At 39.2% G+C, this 20,746-nt stretch overlaps 1 protein-coding gene across 8 annotated transcripts in view; it reads left to right on the top strand.

The window, feature by feature from the left end:
• The window catches only part of ITPR1 (inositol 1,4,5-trisphosphate receptor type 1), a 423,734-nt gene that overhangs the window by 395,001 nt on the left and 7,987 nt on the right, over nucleotides 1–20,746 (top strand). For all 8 annotated transcript variants that reach the window (XM_074198681.1, XM_074198677.1, XM_074198678.1 and 5 more), the window contains one exon: nucleotides 14,563–14,724. In XM_074198681.1, the coding sequence (XP_074054782.1) occupies nucleotides 14,563–14,724 (162 nt within the window). The remainder of the gene's footprint in view (nucleotides 1–14,562; nucleotides 14,725–20,746) is intronic.

Here is a 20,746-nt window from a genome sequence, read left to right as displayed (position 1 = left end):
TGGTAATGAGGAACTTCAGCCCAGCTGTTGGTTATATAACCTGTCCTTTTTAGTAATACCACTCAGAGCTGAGGAAATAGAAGCAGACTGGCACCTAAATTGGTGCAGAGAGAGGCCACCTTTATGGATCTGCTTAGTTGTGAAACTTGAATTTTCACCATCCCCCTTCCCAAAAAGTTAATAAACTGCCACTAGACTGAATATCATGTTGAGAGTAAAGAGAATTGATTCTCATCTAGCTTTTGCCCTCCCTAGGCTCCAGTTTCTCCCTAGCATGACTTGGCCTTGTGTGCTTCAGGTTTTCTCAGTTGTAAATGGGAAATAATCCCTATACTTCTACTTTCTAGAGTGAGTAAAGGAATGAAATCTGTGAGCATATATACATATGTACAGATATACACACATATATATATATGTATAATGTGAAAGTATTTTTGAAGATATGTATTCAATAAGCATTGGATTAGGGGTCAGGCCCTATTTGGGGTATTTTCTAATGACAAAAAACAAAATTTCCCCTGCCTTCAAGAAGTTAATATTCTTATTATACACAAATGTTATAATTATACACATATATGAATAGAGACATACACGCATTTCTATATGTGTGTATGTCTGGTCCATGTATACCTGTGTTTGGTTAGACAAGGTAATATTAGAGGAAAAGGTTGCTACCAACTAAAGGTGAGGATGGGGAAAGACCCAAAAGACCTGAAAATACCTATTAATTGAGAGAAGGTAGGATTTGTTCCCTGGGACTTCTTTAGTCCTTTCTATAACCTGAGTTAATCCTTGAAGGAAGCCTAGGATTTTAAGAGCTGAAGAAAGGATTGCATGCTTGGAATGGGGTCCAGTTGATCCAACACAGGCTGAGAGATGGAATTTTCCTCATTCATTGCAAATAGGCCCTTTTGTCTGGAGCCTAGAATACCAAGCCATCTCCAAGTTCAGTGGTCTCTCCCACAGAGATTGTAATTCATATTATTGTATCATTAAACAGGAGAATGTGGAACAGCCACAGTTTAACTGTCATTCTTTAAGAAATCTGTGAGAAAAGAGGAGTTTTAACTGTCATTCTGGAGAAACTGTTAACTTTGACTTTTGAAGAGAGGGCAAAGAAAAAGGAATGAGAGCTTATTTGCTAAGAGATAAAAGTTTAACAATGACCTTATAAAGAATCATGAAAAAAATTTCAGAAAAGACTTGTTAGCTTGAAAAAACTGAACAATGCGACCATGCCTCTAGAATTGAGTCCACCATTTTAGTAAGAGGGAAAGATGACTCTGATTGAGCTATTTCTCTTAGCTACTAATAGATATTTTTCTATATCTTGTTTTATTGTGGATTATATTGTTAATAGCATAGCCAGAATTTTTATGTTTATTTAAGTTATTTGAAGTTTATGATAATTAATAAAACTTATGGGGAAAGAATTTTCTCCTGGTTATCAAATAAATAATATTTAATAACCTGGGATAGAGAGATAATTGATGAGAAATGTTGAATTTTAGTAGTTAACAAAGAAATATTTTAAAAAAAACACATTTCTTGATTGCCTTAGATGCCTTAGGGATTTAGATCCCTAGATTGCCTGGGATGAGAATAAATAAAGAAAATGAACCAATAGTAGATAGAGTGGTTCTCACCCCACCGAGGCTATGGGTGAGGATTGACCCCAAACAAATGTAAGGCAATAGTGTTGTAAATATTTATTTCAGAATCACTTGTTTTTAGATAATTACCATTATCACCTACATAGAGAAGTAAATGCTGTTCTAGCTATAATTTTAGAGAAATGAGTCCAGAATTATTTGACTAAATGATAGGAACCCCCCCTTACTTTGCCAACTCACAGTGAAGGATGGGGGTATAAATGTTGAGGTGTTTTGTGATTTCCCTACCATACAGGGTAAATGCCACTACAGTAATGTTTATCCTATTACATTCTGAAAATACCTATTAATTGAGAGAAGGTAGAATTTGTTCACTGGGACTTCTTTAGTCTTTTGTAGAACCTAAAATAATCACTGGGCCATAGTAAAAAATCCAAATGGAGAATTTGGATTGACTCCTCATTGGTATGCAAAATGTGTGTTTTTAAAGTGGAAATGACTAAAATGCAGAAGTGGCATCACTCTTAGTTTAGTATCAGTGGAATCTTCCAGAGTGGGGGTTAAGGGGAAGGATAAGGGAGGAGACACAGAGACAGAGAGAGAGAAAGGGAGTTGGGGGGGAAGAGACAGAGGAGGAAGGGAGGGGGCAGAGAGTGAAGAGACAGAGAGGATGGGAGGAAGGGAGAGGGAGAGAGAAACAGAGACAGAGAGATGGAGAGGGGAGTGAGGGGGAAGGGGGGAGAGAAAAGAAGAGGGAGAAGAGGGAAGAGAGACACAGAAGGGAGGCAGTGAGGAGGAAAGAGAGGGAGAGAAAGCTGTCATCCATCTCCTCTCCCACCCTCACATTCTTCACTTCTGACCTCTTGGATTCCCCTGATCTCCTAACAGTCAGAGAAAACAAACCCACCCAAGCGTCCCGGCCTCATTGGTTGTGCCCTGTGGCCTGGCAGCACCATTGCAGGTTCTCTCCGCTTCTCTCTACTCTCTCAAGGTTGCAGGGATCCCTGCCCTTGGGTGTGAGTTTTTCGAAGGAGGAGGTGACCTCAGTCCTGCTTCTTTCTCAGAATAGTCCCTTCACTTGAAACCAGGGAGAGTGAACACTTCTCAGAATGAATAATATTTGCATCACACAATACAACTTCCTTTTTTCTCCACCCTCCCCCCCTTTCCAATCATGGCCATTTTGAGAGGCTGGTCAGTGCCGCCCCCATGTCTGCAACTTCACTGCTGGCGTTGACAGGGACTTTTCCAACTTTACCTAGAAAAGGCCTAGGCCGAAGCCCAGCCCCTGCGGTTAGCCTGTTTCCGGCTGGGGCCTGGGTCCGTTTGTCTGCTCCGCCAGAGGAAGCTCTCGGGGTGACGGGAAGAGGGAGTTCACTGTACAGGCTGGATCCTGATGCCTCAGCTTGTAGGAGGACCGGGGCAGACAGTACATAATGCCATTGGTATGTGAGATGCCAGCAGCGAAGGGAGGCGGGGGGAGAGGGAAGGCAGAGCCCCGGAGTGGCAGATCAAGCTGGCAGCCACTGAGGCATCTGTAAGCCTCACACACACCAAAGGATGAACTCAACTCGGAAACCAAATCCCCTCTAATTAAAATAATTTTCACACAAGAAGTTGAGTTGAAGCCGAGCCGCAGAGACATGCTATTTGACCTCGAAGAGACATTAAAAGGCGATTTCTCACAAATGGAGAGAGCTTTGGAATCCCTGGCCGGCTGGAGATCTGCCTGTGAGCAGCCTAGCTGATAGTCAGCTAGGCAGCCGTTGTTTGGGCCTGGGAAGTTGGTCTGCAGAAGAGTTTTATTGGAAGCCAGGCCTAAACACACACACACACACACACACACACACTCACTCTACCTTTCCCTAGATAGAGAGAAATGATCTCAAAGAGATTCATTCCGATCCTCTCCCACCACAGTGGAAATTCACTATGTAAATCAAAAACTCAATCTGGCCCTAATTCCTAGCTGAGGACCTGATCCCTTGGTCTCCTCACAGTCTTGGCTAGACAACTACCAATGACACAATAAATGAGGAGGCATGTGGTGTCTGGGGGGGTCTCAGACCAGGGGGGTCTCGCCAACCTAGGGTCAGACAGGTTGGATGTTAAGTTTCATGGCATGTTTTATAGACCTTCCTTTGCTCACAGTCACTATTTTTTACAGATTAACAGCTAGAGAAGATAGAAAAGAGTAGGGGGGAAAGGTCTGTTTATAGTGATCAGGAAAGGGAAACATTCAGCAGCAAGGAAATGAGGACCATAAAAGACTTCTCGGCTCTCTTTTCTGACCTGCTCTTTTGGTGAGGGGCATCAACATCAATGCCCTCCAAACCCCCCACCATATTACAAAGGGACCCTTCACAAACCAGAACCCCCTGTGGGTGGGGTTTGTTTTTTTTTTCAGTTAACCAAAGACTAGGAAACTCTTTTGCCATCTTTGCTTTGGGAAAGAGGAGAGAGTTACCTGTGGAGGTAGAGAGAGTCTATTAAATCCCTTCTATCTGTGGCCATTTAACCAAGTGTCCTGAGAATAGGGATGTTAACCTGTCCATGTGCGTTAAGGTCAGTGCTGACCTAGAGCTTGCTGGGTTTATATATTTATCAGTAGTATCCTTTCATTTATTTTACTCTATGAAGTGGAAATTTGTATAGCTGATGATAAAGACCAAGCTCGTTAGGCAAACTAACAGAATTAAAGACTGTATGGAAACTCTGGTAACTAATGTAGAAGATAAAAGTTTTTCAAGCAATTTAGTTTCAAACTGTTTGCATACCAACTGCTACCAAGATAATTACAGCTGAGTTAGCTCAGAAGAGGCATCCTTTTATCCCTCTTTCCCCACCTTACATTAAGTCATAAAATACCCTGTCACTATTGTCCATAACTCTGATATCCATCCCTCTTTCCATTCTCTCAGTGAGACTAAGCCTTCCATTTGAGTTACAGTGGTAAGCTTTGCAAGTTGAAGGTGGGGGAGGAATGTAGAAAAGATCATGGCATTTTGGTGGCAAAAATTCAGTTGAGTCAACAGTATGACAACCAAAAAAAAGTTCAGCATGCTCTATTAATACAGCAGTAGTGTCCAGAATAGGGAAGGTGATGGCCCCCCTGGACTTTGCACTTGGGGTTCTGAACCCAAAACTTTAGGAAGAATATTGACCAGTCAGGATATGCAGAGGAAAGTGAAAAGATGGGGAAGGGCCTTGAGATCATCGTGTAGTAGAGTCACTTGAAGGAATGAGGAGCATTTATCCTGAACAATGGAAGGCTTAGAGGGAGAACATGATAGCCATCTTCAGCATCTCAGAGACTGTCATGCAGAAGAAGGAAGGGACTTGTTTTGCTTGGCTTTAGAGATCAGAATTGAAAACAATGGATGGATATTGCCAAGATGCAAGTTTAAATTGCTCTCAAAAAATGTTGAATATTAATTACATCTGTCCAAAAGTAGAATGCTCTGCCTCAAAAGGCTCTGCAGGCACCGGCTGGCTAGCCATCAGGTGGAGGGGATTCCTTTCAAGTCATGGTCTCTTCTGTGAGTCTGTTTCTGGTCCAGCCAGTACAGATTATTGCAAGTCACCTTCCTGAAACACAGACCTGGCCACAAAGCACTGGAGCACACATCCTTCAGTGGCTCCCTCTCGACTGGAGGGTAAAGTTCAGTTTCCTGCCAAATTCTGACCTCCAGACAAATTGATCCATTTATTGATCCTTAAACAGATCGTGCCCATATCTTTTGCACATGCCATTCCCCATGCTGGACCACACCTCTTCCTCCTCCCTCCAGTCCCATCATTAGCTGTCAGATTCTAGTCTGTGCCTTCAGATCCTCTTCCACCACAGAGCCATCCTTGTCTTTCTCATCTTTCTTCTCAATAATTGTAGCACTTACTGTCCATACCACTTAGTGATACTTAATTCATCTAATTTTATGATGCTTTTGTTTTTATATATATTGATATTTACATATCGATTACCAGACCTTCAAGGACATGTCTTAGATCTCTTTTTATTAGAATAACCTTCTAATTTCCCTTCCTTCCTACCTTACACCCTCTCAATCCATCCTTTCTTTTATGGTTCCCCAAATCATCTTTTTAAGTCACTGGCTTGACCATCATTCCCTTGTTCAAAAATGCTGATGTGATAAATTTCTTAGCCTGTCATTTTGGGCTTTCCATAATCAAACTTAAACCTAATTTTATCCTATTCTCATTTCAGTTAAACTGGAGAAATAAACTCTTCCTGTATTCTCTCAATTTTTGGCATTTATACAAACTTGCCCTTTTCTCCCCCCACTCTCTAGAATGCACTCTCTTCCCCTAGAAACTCTTCTCTTCCACACCCAGCTCAGGAATCCAATTCCTCCACGATTCCAGGAAGCCTTCCTTGATAGATCTCAACCTATCTCTGTCTCTGTCTTCCTCTCTCTGTCTCTTCCTTCTCTCTCTCTCTCTCTCTCTCTCTCTCTCTCTCTCTCTCTCTCTCTCTCTCTCTCACACACACACACACACACACACACACACACACACACACAGACATGAGTAACTGCTCCTTCAAATTTTATTGGAATACTTTGTGTAGTGAAGATTTCCAAAACCTCCTGCCTCTGCATGGAGGCACTTGTGTGGATCTGCTTCTTCCCACAGTTAAGGGTATTTTCCAAGAGAATTACATTAAGAGAGTCTGGGATACAAATACAAAGAAGAAAAATAATTCTTCTCTCAAGGATCTTCTAACAGGGAAGATAGCCCATACATATCTATGGTTTTTAGTCATTTTTCAAGTATCAGATGAGTGGTAATTCTTTTTAGACCCCATTTCGGTCTGGTTTGTCATTTCCTTCTCTAGTTCTTTTTAGAGATGAGGAACCTGAGGCAAATAGTGACTTACCCAGGGTCACACAGAGATCACACTGGAACTTGGGAAGATAAGTCTTCCTGACTCCAGGTTCTGACATTCTATCCATTGTAACACCCCCTAGTTGCCCTAAAAACATATGTAAGTATAAATGACATAAATTTAAAGATAATTAGCAAAAATCAATAATTACAATTACAAATCAGTAATAACACGATCAATGCAAAATAGTTAAATATAAAGGAAGGAAAGAAAACACACAGTTAAGAGGGATTGGGGAAAAGAAGAAATTGATGGTTGAGCTGCTTTTGTGACGCAAAGATGAGGAGGAAATATATTCCAGACATAAGGAAGAGGGCTTCTGGTAGGGGTAGCAGGTCACAAGGAAAAACTGTGAAGTCAGTCCGACAGGACTACAGAGGCTAGATTGGGGAAGGAGGGAATGGCCAGCAAGACTGAGAAGACAGCTTGGGACCAGGTTGTGAAGAGCAAACAAAGCATCAGATTTGATCCTAGAAGTAAAAGGAAGCGACTGAAGTTGATCTAGTCAAGACCACCACGGTCAGATCTATGCTTAAGGAAAATGACTGATAGTGTGTAGGATGGGTTGAAAGAGGAAGACACTTGAGGCAAGGAGGCTGTTGCCATAACTTTGGGGCAAGGTGGTAACAACTTGATAATAGGGGCTGGTTCTGGAAGTGGAGAAAAAAGCATATGTAAATGATTGTGGAAGTAGAAATGACAAGAATGGCAGTTAATTGGAGATGTGGAGCAGTGAGGTGCTGGAAAATGGTTAAAAACTACTTCAGGGGGAAAAACACATTTAATCTGTATTATTAATAAATCAATTATCAGTATGTAATATTGATTATTAATAAATAATTATAAATTTGATTATTATTATAAATCTGTTAATTAGTATAAATAAATGTAATCTGTATTGTTAACATTTTCTCCATCCCATTTTAAAATCTAGACAATCAACAAAGCAATACATCAAGCTCTGATTTTCTCAGGTGGAAATGCTCACACTAAAAATGTAGTAATCAGCTGGGGTATGAGCTGGCAGTACAGCCATCACCTCCCCACCTGCTGCCCCCCCCAAGTGGAGGATGAAGGAGAGTGAGGATAATGGCATGATTGAGGACCTGGGAAGGGACTGGGGAAGTGAAAGAATAATATACTTTCAAAAGAAATGGGAAGTCTGGAAAGAAGAGGTGGTTTTGGGGAGTAAGAGGTAGCATGCCAAATTCTAGACCCTGGCACCCAGGGCCTGGCACAAATGTATACCAGAAACATGTGTTGAGTTCCGTTTTTTCCCCTCCTTGAATTAGGTACTTTTCTGAATGTCTCCTCTGCATGTAAGAGAGTTGGTATATATTCATTAATAATGACTGTACATCTAGCAATGGAATTACTGTTTTTTTCTAAGTCCTCAAACTGCATTTCTTTAAAAGTATTTTGTCATCTCTGCATTTGAGTTGGCCTCCTCTCAGTAGTCCTTGAATACTTACTTGTATCACTTCCATTCCCTTTCTTTCTGCCTTTGAGTTTTTCATTTGGACATTTCTATCATTTGATTAAGATTTCTTCTCAGTATGAGAATATTAAATTATTTTAGATAACTTCAAAAAAGAATATTGATATAGAAGGACCTGAGCTCAAATGATAAAAAGTCTGACTCAGTATTCAGTAATCAGAACATCTGGGTTCTGAATACTGACTGGGTCATTTACTTGCTGTGACCTCAGACAAGTCATTTAATCTCTTCCAGACTCAGTTTCTTCAACTCTAGGATGGGAATAATAATAGTGACTCTGACTTAGAGAATCAGGGTGAAGAAAGCACTTTGAAGCCTCACAAGGCTCCAGAAACATGGGGAGTAGTTACCATCGATGATAACCCTCAAGCATCATATAAAATATCTGACACCCTAAATTTTGATTGAGAACACTTACAAATCCCAGACAATTCTCTGATTATCCTTTGTAAGGGAAGAATAATTTCCATTTTTCAGAATATGACAAAGTTGTGAAGCCATAACTTTGTGTATTTCAAAACTGGGGAGTCAAAGAATGATAGTTCTAGAAATAAAAGTGATGTCAAACTCTGCCCAGTCCAATGCCATCATTTTGCTGGTGTGGAAATGAAGGCCCAAGGTGCTTGTATTCCTTTACCAAGGTCACACAGGTGAGCAGCCAAGAAGCAGGATTTGAAGTAAGATCCTATAAGTGCAAAGTCAATGCTCCTTTCCCTCTTTGTACCATGTTTCCTTTAAAACCATTTTGAGTGTTTAGTTTTCAGACCATTGAATGCTACTAACTGGAGAAATTGCCTGTCAAAAAAAGCTGTGAGTGGAAAAGAGTGGGTTTAAAGGAGGTGGTATGATTGAGAGTGAGGATTAAAGCTTTAGAGAAGAAGCCAAATGAGAGAGAGAACTGGAATCGGAAGTGTTAGGTCTTGAACAACTTCTTCTGAGATAGGGTTTATATACTCAAGACCTTTGATGGGGATAGGCTGTAGGTCAGTTTTGAAAGCTGGGTGTCTGTTATATGTAGATGCTTTCAAAATTCATGCTTAGTCCTGAGTCTGGGGCATGTTGTAGCAGGAAACTCGGGTAGCAAATAAAGGACCATTTATTAATATTTGTGCTGTATCCACCTTTTAAAAAATGGCAGATTATACTAAAATTCTGTTCTGTTGAATTCTTAATGACTGGTAATAAATTGATGGTGCGAAGATGAAAATGTCATAGCAAACATAGAAAGATGTTTGTCTCAGGGGTTTTGAATTATGTAAATCAAGACAGTTGTAGTTTCCACATAAGTTGGTTTTTTTTTTAATTATGACCTTTACTACAAATGTTCCAAGGAAGACCTGAGTCACCATTACTATCTAAGCACTAGTAAAATTAGGATCAGGTTTGACTCTGTTCACCAAATTGCTTTGGATGTGATTTATTCAGGTCCCTTGAACCAACACACACTCAGAACTAGGTGTTAATGATTATCTCAGTTATGTGAATTCTCACTTGAGTTGGTTGCGGTTGAGATATAATTCCCTCAGCTGGTTTCTGATACTGGCTGAGGACAGGTCCCATCCATGAGTTTGCATATATCTTTTGGAAAAAACAGTCCCGATGATAACGAGCTCCCAGTTTGTTTAGAAGAGTGCATTAGGATTCAGGAAAGCTCTTCTGGATTTAGAGACTGTTAGAATTCGTCCCCTAGAGGTCAAGATGGTCAGAGGAAGAGGGAAGATTAAATGAACCTCAGATGCTTCGGGTTTTACCTCATTTCTACCACTGATTAAATCCTGTGTGAATGTCTACTCCTGACCCCTTATACAGAGCTTATTTATTAAAGTTTGCCTGCTGTTTGGCAGAAGAGCAACAAGAAAGGAGGAGTTAGGGGACTCAGGTATGAAAACTTGGCTCTTTTTATTCACCAGTAATCAAGAACAGGCCACAGAACTCCTAGTCTGTAGTGAGGGGTGAGGCAAAGAAGTGGATGAAAGAATTGTCATCATTTATTCCCCTCGCCTCCAGCCCTACCAGCTGTGGGGTACATGGTGGAGAAATGGAAAGGATCAAAAGGGGGAAGTGGGCAGGAAACTGGTGGCATTGACAAAGCTTGATAGTGAAGGAAATATCATCTCTCTTCTTTTCCAAGTCTCAGTTTTGTCAATTGAAAAAATGGGGATAATAGTTGCACCACCAGTCTCATAAGATTGCTAAAAAAAAAAGTTATGGATGGAACCAAGATGGCAGAGTAAAGGCAGAGACTTGGTCAAGCTTTCCCCCAAACTACTCCATATACCTTCAAATCATAACTCTAACCAATACTAAAGTGACAGAACCCACAAAAAGACTGAATGAAACAATTTTTTTAGCCCAAGACAATTTAGAAGATTAGGCAGGAAAGGTCCGCTTGCACCAGGGTGAGAGAGGAGTGCAGAGTAGCAGGAGCTGTGCCAAAGCAAACCTGCCACAGCAATCCAGCAAAATACAACAGGCCACCTTAGTCAGTGGCAATGGGGCAGAGATTGCCAAGGACAACTTGGAAGGTCAGCAGGAGAAGTCTGCCCCACCAGGGTAAGAGTGGAGCCCAGTCCAGACTGACCCAGTGGACCTGGAAAAAGCCACTGGGAACCACTGAATCAAAAGAGGCAGAGGTTTCCAGAGTTCTCAATCCAAGTACCATAAGGGAATCAGAAGGAGATTACAGGGGTCTCTTTGGTATCACTTAGGCAGGACTCTGTTACTTGGCTCATACTCAGGGACCCTTCCCACAGCCCTAGGGCAGAGGTCACCCATGACCAGAGCAGAGGCCGGAAAGTAGTTACAACCTCTCTTTAGGTCATAAGATCTTGGAAGAATGGAAAATTTGCAGATCCCCAGAAGTATCCATGAAAACAGCTGCAACAATCCCCAGAAGCTTGAGGCAGTGCCCCCTCCACCCTGGAAGCAGAGTCCCACCTTAACAAAGAGTTAGAATCAAGTCCTAGGGTGGGGAAATGAGCAAACAACAGAAGGAAAAAAAATCTAACCTGAGACAGTTAGTATGGTCATGAGGAAGATCAAAATATACTCTCAGAAGAAGATGACAAAGTCAACACTTCCACATCCAAAGCCTCCATGAATAATATAAATTGGTCTCAGGCCATGAAAGAGGTCAAAAAGGATTTTGGAAATCAAGTAAGGGCGGCAGAGGAAAAATTGGGAAGAGAAAGAGTGATGTAGAAAATCTTGAAAACTGAGTCAGCAACTTGGTGAAGGAGACACAACAAAATAAAATAACTTAAAAACTAGTCTCGGCCAAATGGGTAAAGAGGTCCAAAAAGCCAATGAGGAAAAGAATGCCTTACAGGGATTAGGAAGGGGGATACAAAATTTCACTGTAGAAAATAATTCTTTAAAATATAGAATGAAGCAAAGGGAAGTTGATGACTTTGTGAGAAATCAAGAATGAAAAACTAGAAGAAAATGTGAACTATCTCATTGGAAAAACAACTGATCTGAAAAACAGATCCAGAAGAGATACTTTGAAAATTATTAGACCTACTTGAAAATAGGATCTGTTTTTCAGATCAGTTGTAATCTCGGTGTAATCTTTCAAGAAATCATCAAGGAAAACTGCCCTGATATTCTAGACACAGAAGGTAAAATTGAAGGAATCCACTGATCACTTCCTGAAAGAGATCCCAAAATGAAAACTGTCAGGAAATGTTATAACCAAATTTCAGTGCTACAAAGTCAAGAGAAAATATTGTAAGCAGCCAGGAAAAAAACAATTCAACTATTGTGGAACCACTGTCAGGACAACAAGATTTAGTAGCTTCAAGGATCAAAGGGCTTGAAATACGATATTCTAGAAGACAAAGGAGCTTGGATTATAACCAAGAATCAACTACCCAACAAAAGTGAATGTACTCTTTTAAGGGAAAAGATTGCCATTCAATGAAATAGGGGATATTCAAATTTTCCTGATGAAATGACCAGAGCTGAACAGAAAATTTGATCTTCAAATATGAGATTCAAGTGAAGTATAAAATGGTAAACAGGAAAGGCAAATCATAAGGGACTTTATGATGTTGAGCTTCTTATATTCCTGCATGGTAAGTGATAGTGATAGTGATAATTCATAGGAACTTTCTCATTTATTAGGGCAGTTAGAAGGAGCATATATAGACAAGGCACAGGTAGGAGTTAAATTTGAAGGAATAATATATTTTATCAGAGAGGAATGAATGTCCTGGGAAAAAGGGAAAGGGAGAGGTAGAATAGGAAAAGTTATTTTACATAAAAGAGTCAAGAAATATCTTTTGCAGTGGAGTGGAAAAGGGAGAGAGTGAGGGGTGTACTTTCATTGGAATTGGCTCATGAGGGAATCACACACTCAATTGGGTATAGAAATCAATCTTACTCTAGAGGAAAGTAGGAGGGGAAAGGGACAGGGAAAAGGGAGGGAAGGAAGGATGTTGGAGAAAAACACTTTTGAGGAGGGACAGGGTGAAAGGAGAGAGAGAGAGAGAGAATAAGTGGAAGTGGGAGGAATAGGATGAAGGGAAATACAGTTAGCAATACTAACTGTGGACAAAAGTATTGAAACAAGTTTTTCTGATAAAGACTTCATTTCTCAATCAGAAAGAACCAAGTCAAATTTTTTTTTAAAAAAAAAAAGTCATTTCTCAATTTATAAATGATCAAAAGGTATATACAGTTTTCAGATGAGATTATCAAAGCTATCTATTTAAATCATTTTTAAAATATCCAAACTCACTTTTGAAAGGAGAAATGTGGATTGGAATAATTGTACTACTTTAATACCTATTGGATTCATTAATAGGATAAAAGAGGTGACAAATGTTAAAGGAGATGAGGGAAAATGAGATTAATGCACTGTTGGAATTGTGAGTGATTCAACAATTCTGTAGAGCAATTTAAAACTATGTCCAAAGGGCTATAAAGCCATGCCTACCTCTTGTCCTAGTCATTCCACTACTAGGTCTGTCTTCCAAAAGAGATGAAAAACAGTAAGGGAAAAGGATCTCTGTGTAAAAGGATATTTATATCAGCTCTTTTCTCATGGCAAGAGACTGGAGATTGAGGGGATGTCTGTCAGTTGGGGAAGGACTGGATAAACTGTAGTATGTGATTATGATAAAATGCTATTGTTATAGGAAATAATGAATATGTTGCTCTCAGTAAAGAGTTTACATGAGCAGATGCAATGGGAAGTTACTATAGACAAAGTTATAGCAATATTGTAAGAGGATCAGCTGTGAATGATTTACCTTTTCTCACTCTGGGTCAGCTATGTGATGCAATGGATAGAGCACTGGCCCTGAAGTCAGGAGGACGGGAGTTCAAATGTGACCTCAGACTCTTACTAGCTGTGTGACCTTGGGCAAGTCACTTCGCCCTGATTGCCTCCCATCCAGGGTCATCTCTAGTCATCCTGATCCTTATCTGGCCACTGGGCATGGATGGCTCCAGAGGAGCAACTTAGCACAGTCCCCCTCTCACTCAAATCCGATTCACGTGCTTGTCATGGCATCATCTCCCTTGATGTCATAGTCTTCTTTGAGAACAAAGGTCAAACATCATCACATTTTCTCAGCAATGGTATGACCAAGAGAGAACTCTGAAGGATATGTGGTAAAGAATATTATCCTTTCCAGTGACAGATATCTGAATGCAGATTGATGCATACTTTTTTTACTGTATTTTTCTTGAAGTTTCTCTCTTTTGGGGGGGGGGTTTATATTTACATGATCATTATAGTAATGTTTTCATGACTTTCTCTTACAACATGATTATTGGAGTAATGTTTTTCATGACTTTCTCAGTGAGGGGGATGGGGTGGGAGGAAGAGAAAATTTGCAATTCAAGGTTTTGTTTGTGTTTTTTTTTGGTTTGGGGGGGTTTTGCAAGGCAATGGGGTTAAGTGACTTGCCCAAGGTCACACAGCTAGGTAATTATTACGTGTCTGAGGCCAGATTTGAACTCAAGTCCTCCTGACTCCAGAATCAGTGGTCTATCCACTACACCATCTAGCTGCCCCCCTGGAACCCAAGGTTTTAAAAGTGAATGTGTGTAACTTAGTTTTGCATGTAACCAGGGAAAATAAAATAAAGAATATAAATGTTTTGTGGTAATTCTTATTTTACAAACATGAACAACCTTGTTTTTTTCTCCATAGAACAAGCTCGTTCATCTTAAGTGTGATCAATGCTTATGACTTTAAAATCTCATTACTTCTAGGGATTCTCTCAGTTCTGTATTGGATTAATTAAACCAAACATACAGACAACATCAACCTAAGATCATAGATTTAGAGACAGAAGTCTCTTTGAAGGGCAATTACTCTAAACTTGTCATGTAACTTATAAGGAAATAGAGGCTCATGGTCCAAGAAAGTGTCCCTGTCAGGATCTGAATCCACATCTTTTACCCCAAAGTGTCTAGTGTTATGCTATTCATAGAGATAAAGCAAATAATGTTTTGTTCTATTTGTTTATTGCCCTTTCTTCTGCCACCCTGTAAGATGTTTTCTTTTTCTTCATTTTTAATGTGAATTTCAGGAAAGAAATCTAGACTGGTTCCCTAGGATGCGCGCCATGTCACTGGTCAGTAGTGATTCTGAAGGAGAGCAAAATGAGCTGAGGAACCTGCAGGAGAAGCTGGAGTCCACCATGAAGCTCGTTTCCAATCTCTCCGGGCAACTGTCAGAATTAAAGGATCAGGTAAGAAGAGAAGACATCATTTCATCTTCCCAGTGGCCTTTCCTCACCCTCATCCCCACCCCAAAAAAATCTCATGAGAAAGACTCAGTGGTCTAAGGTTAATAAATTCATATATTTAAAAATCTTCAGAAATTTTACAAGATTGGAATGAGACTTGGCCATAAATTTAAGCTAACCAGCCTCATGGTTTCCTCATTCTCCCCATGGAGGATTGCAATGGTCCCAGCCACTGCCCAGGGTCAAGATTAGCATGCAGCCCAAAGGTGAGGGGTATAAATGTAAAAATGAGAACTCCTGTGGCTCAAGGATGCAGTGCCAAAGATGGGAGGAATAGAACCCACCAGTTCTAGACAGAACACTCATACCTAAGACTGTGTCAACATCACTCTTTCAATACCAGCACTGGCCTCTGAATACAAAGGGGATGCTCCTTCCCCAGAACTAGGACATATACTGTCTTTGACCCTAGTGGGCACAGATTATACATATCCACCCACATTTTTGCTTGATGCCCCTTGATTCCAACAATATGCAGTTTACACTCTGCTGAAGTGGAATGTGGGATGAGACAGATTGTTAATCTGTGATTAACAAGTGATTGGTGACCTGGGGATCCCAAGCTTGTGACTTTTAGCAGCTCACCCCCCAGAGCCTGAGACATTTAAGCCACAGTGTGTCTCAGATGTACAACTAAAATCATTTTACTCCACTTCCTTTCAAGATTACCCATTTTGAATAAGATGTGATTCTGTATGAAAGGATCATGTAAGAGGAAACCACAGTGAGTTACTATATATGTGAAATGTCCCCAATATCCTTTTTGGATACATTCCCAAAGTATCATTAACTCTACTTTGAATTTTTTTATTTACCAATGAAGTGAAACCAAGCCCTGGCCCTGGATAGCATGAGGCCTAATGATGAAAATAGTCTAACAAGAAAAGGAGAAATCCTTGTTTATGAGGTCTGTCCTAAGCCAGTGCTTGATAGCCACCTAAAATGAATAATAACCTAAATAAGAAAGATGTAACTAGATAATTATTTTATCAACTTTTGCTCCCATTGTGAAACTTTTGACAAATGATCCACAAGCTTCAATTCATGAAGATAAGTGGGTCTATTGCTGCTGTTCCTTTCCTGTCCTGTGAAGAGAGATATCTATTGATGAAGTGGTTATCTTCTCCCTTTTGAGTGATCTATTGCTAGAGAAATCTCAGTTCAGTTAGAAGTTGTTGTTTTTTTAAAAAGGTATCAAAAATCTTTGGGGCACCCTTGTTCCAGTCCAGAAACTACTAAGTGTAAGATTCCTTCATCCCTTGTTGAGAGACCTAATACCAATTTCAAATAACAAAAACCCCAATCATGCAGACTTTATGTCCACAGTTTCAAAATGGCAACATCTCTACTATTCTAGCAATCAGTGATCAATCTAACCAAAACCCACTATGCCCACTCATGGTAATTTCTCAGAATCCCAACTGGAGACTCTCTGGAGCATGCATCTGCCAATCCAAGCTCATTTCCATTCAATGAAGAGTTCGTTGAAATTTCTGTCTGAACCACATAGTCCAGGGTGCTTAGCTCACATTGTAGTTGGTAGTGGATCACAGCAGAGTATCAAACAAAACCTTTTATCTAGAATTTGCTTGTTACAAATGGACAGCCTGCACCAGTTAAACTTGACTCTTTTGGAGAAGTTGAATGCTGTGTGTTTTGTTTGTCTTTAGTATACTAGCTGACCCTTTGTTGTATTCTCTGCTACTGCACTGTGAAATTGAAAAATACAAAGTAAAATGGTGTATGATTAGTTGAGGAGGGAGGTTGGTAGATTATTATTACCTTTCACTTTTTTATTAGTAAATTTTATCATTAGTAAGTTGGCAAATATTGGTAAATTTTAATCCAAGGTAACATTTTCTAATTGAAACTAAAACTTTAGCTTCAATTCAGCAAATATATCCTGGCTTTGAGCAAGGCAAAAGTTATGTTCATAATAGACAGGCTTTTTATATTCATTAAATGGCTAACTCTTCTGTTCTGGCCACATTTTAGCCTTTTTCATAAAAGTATTAGCTCCTTGTACCCAGGATCCAAAAGATATTCTTTTTTGTGAATGAGGGGGAAAAAATTAAACAAAGAACCTCAAAGATAGATAATCCAAAAGAAATTGATAAAAATCCAAAGGTGGATAAGAAGCCAGGTTTATTCATGGGTCTGCTCTTAATAGGTTCATTGCATATATACTTCTATATATGCTTAAGTTTTAAGATAATGCCATTAGGTAATAAATCTTCTCCTTATGGAATTAGATGTTCTTCTAATTTGATGTTAGCTCAAGGATGCTTTTGAGGATGCAACTGACAAACCTTCTATACTTGGTTTGCATAAGTCCTAGGTACTTCCTTTGGCAGATTTAAGGAATCAATTTTAAAGATTCTCTGAACTCTACTTTTAAAAAAGAATTACATTTAACTCTGGGGACTTAGTAAAATCTACGTTTTCTGAAATACTAATTGTTGAGAATTTTTCCAGTGTTGCCACTCTAAGAAAAAAGCTTTGATTTTTTTTTTAATTTCTGGAAAATAGTGAGCAGGAAACATTTGTAATAGTCATTAAAGCCACAAGCTTTGAAAGGCTATCATTTCATGGGTGTGGATCCTGCAGCAGACAACTGGGTTCCTTCATCTTTTTAGATATGTAGAGGTTCCCAAACTACCACGATGGGACAACGAATCATATTAAATTTGTGTGATTTTTGGTGCTGGCCTTAAACAGTATTTTACCATCTTTAAAGTTCCAATTTCAAAACAAATGTTCAAGGCATCAGTTAAAACCTTCTGTTTTGATTTTTTTTTACTAACTAAAAAGAACTAAAAAAATTGAGTTTCTATTCTAAATGGGATTTAATACTGTAAGAATGTGTTTTTTTATGTCAATACCTTTATTCCAGATTTGTTCCCATCTTTCATAGACTCATAATCTTCATTTGTTTTAGGGCCTTACTGGGCTTCTAACAGTGCTTCTAAACCTAGGCAGCATTAAAGGCTTAGAATGTTTGAGGAATTCTTTCTTACCAGAGTTAATACTCGATGAAGAGCAGTATTACAGAAACAGTAGAGTCAACTAGCTGGGAACCAGAATGATTGCAGAATGACCATTCTTGTTCATTGAATATTCTGCATTAACAAAGAGTTAATGGTTTTACTTTGTACCTATTTCGCAAAGAATTCAGATATATTGAACTGTAATCTTTTATTCAGAAGGCATTTCAGAACCTAGCAATGCTTCAAGGTCATTATAGGAATTATTGTATAAGAACATAAAAATAATTCTGATCAGTTGAATTTTCAGATTTTTTTTGTCTTCTAAATAAGCAAGAGTTTCCCACATCAGGAAAGCCTCTATATAAAGTAAGATTGAAGAGTCCCATTATGGCAGATTGTGGCATCTCTCTATAGCGGGTTGCTGACCCTTCCTTCCTGTGCACCCCCAACTCATTATAAATTATTTAGTATTTAATATTAGAAAACTGGAATTTACTCTTTGTCTCCAATTGTATGGATTTTTATGAAGATATTTTCAGACACTTTGCTGTCTCTGATTTTAAAAGCCACAGCGCATTTTGTTGTCCTGTTGTTACTTCTTGTCTAGATCAATAATGTCAGAACACATTGAATGATGAAAGTGGAGCTTGTTTCAGGGTTGAGATAGAAAAAAAACATCATTTCAAAATATTCATCCTCAGTTTGGGAAGAAGAGAAATACATTTCAGACCCTAAAAAAACATTTAAATTGAAACTATGTGAAATAGTGAACAGAGAATAAAGCTTTGAATCAGTCTAACCTGGATTCAAGGCCTTCGTTAACTATTGACCCTGGACAAGTCATTTAACCTCCTTGTAATTTACCCCACTCTTCCAGGATTTACCTATTCTGGCATTGAAGGGGGTATTTGCTGTGCTCTGCATTGGTAGGGGAAATTTTCTACTCTGCCACAATCACAAAGATATTTAAATAAAAAACACTTGCAGTCTATGAATGAAATTTTTTCCCATAAGTAAAATATCTACCTTTTTTGCAGAGCTGAGAATTTGATGATTAAAAGACTGGAATGTCCTTACTATTCAATCTTTTTTTTTTTCAGTGGGAAACTGCTTTGTATTGACATCCATTCTTTTACTTTCTTTAAACCTTTTGACTGTACAATCCATTTTGTGTATTTTTTTAATAATAAAGGTTTGGCCTCTTATTTTTAATAAACAAGGGTCAATAATAGTTCAGATATCCAGATCCAGGGGAAGAAATAAACTTGGAGGGGGAGAATAAGCTTTGATCCTGGTTTGGGTAATTATGCTGTGGAACATGCTCATGGTTATTGGATTATGTGTGAGACATGAACTTAGGCTAACAGATGGAAAATAATTTGAGAATATGGACTAGAATCTAGCAGATCTGTTTCTGGCCATAGACAGCTCCTATATACAGTAGACTATCACATATAAATTTTGACCCCTAGTCCTTCCAGACGTAGATTGTCCTTTCTGTGAATCATATTGGTTTATTTTTATTGCTGTTTTTCCACCCCAAGTTTTATTCTAGTTGAAATAATTGTTTGATGATGATTTGCCAAGAAGCCTGAGCATTAAGCCTTATAGGCAACTGCCTTAATTCTCCTCATGTATGGCAGCCACTTCAATACCAGTCTTGAATTACAACCTACAGGATGTCTCCAAACCACAGTCATTCAGAACTTTGAAAAATGAACTGTGTGCTTGTTGTTGTTAGTTTAAAGGAAGTCCCATAAGCCAGATAGCAAACATTTTCTAATTTGACAAATTTTGAGTACCTACTATGTGTTCAGTTCTAGGGGTCACAAAGGAGGAAAAAGTCATGGCCTTTGTCTAGGAACTTACAAACTCAATGAGGAGGAAAGTCTTGTATATTATACTATGACACACCACAAAATGCATCAAAACGAGAACAAATCGAGTTATAAGAGGATGAAACTTCTAAAAGAGTTCTCAGTCCTCTAGAAATAAGACTTCATGCAGGGGGGGGAGACAAGAGCACCCAGGCCACTAAGAGGCTTCTTGGAGCCCCTTGGAGGTGTGTCCATTTGATATAATTGCATTTGTGATCTAAATGTTTAATTCAGTTTTATTTTTCTTCTTGTTGATAACACTCTCAAAATTTTGGTATCCTGGAGCAACACCCTGATTGCCCTATCCTAGTTACAACTCTACATACATATTTAGAGAAGTAGGAAGGATGAGGGTGGGTCAGTTCAACTAGATCAACATGAGAACAGGCACGAAGCCTGGGGCAGCCATGATCTGTTTGGGAAGAAAGTGAAAAATCGATACAGGAGACAGATAAAATGAAAGCGTTTCCATTGAACTCAAAGAGAGAAGCAATGAGTAGCTGTAAGGTAATGAAAAGTTGAGGGCCTTGTAAACCAGAGTGAAGGAACTTCTAGCACCCATGATGGCGGATTGTTGAACCTTTTATAGAAGAATGAAAGGATTCAATTAAATTTGACAAATGTATTAAACATTCTAAGAATACAAGCAGGGATAGACTGGAACCAGCTCCACCCTGGCTTGGGAGAGCCACTTGTTAAACACACCTCAGAGTCAGCTGTTAAACAGTCGCCCGCACACCTCAGAAAATCAAAGATAAAAACAACCGCCTACGTCCTCATAGGAACAGATTCAGTGAAGGAAGGGACCTCATCTGGTCTCTCTCTATCTTATAGAAGAAGAGGAGAGAAAAGGGAAGGAAACAAGAGTGGGTGGGAACAAAGCATGTATTAAATGCCTACTATCTACAAACCAGTTTACAGATATTACCTCATTGGGATTCTCACAACTTTGGGAAGTAGGTGCTATGATTATCTCCATTCTACAGTCAAAGAAACTGAAGAAGATGGAGTGGAATAACTTACCCAGGGTGACATAGCTAATAAGCACCTGAGACTAGACAGAACTCAGGTTTTAGGATGAAATGGAGAAGAGAGAAACTA

The sequence above is a fragment of the Macrotis lagotis genome, chromosome 8 (genome assembly GCF_037893015.1).
Source record: "Macrotis lagotis isolate mMagLag1 chromosome 8, bilby.v1.9.chrom.fasta, whole genome shotgun sequence".
Lineage (NCBI taxonomy): Eukaryota > Metazoa > Chordata > Mammalia > Peramelemorphia > Peramelidae > Macrotis > Macrotis lagotis.
The sequence above is the reverse complement of the archived record's forward strand: the minus strand, read 5'-3'. Positions and strand labels throughout refer to the sequence as shown.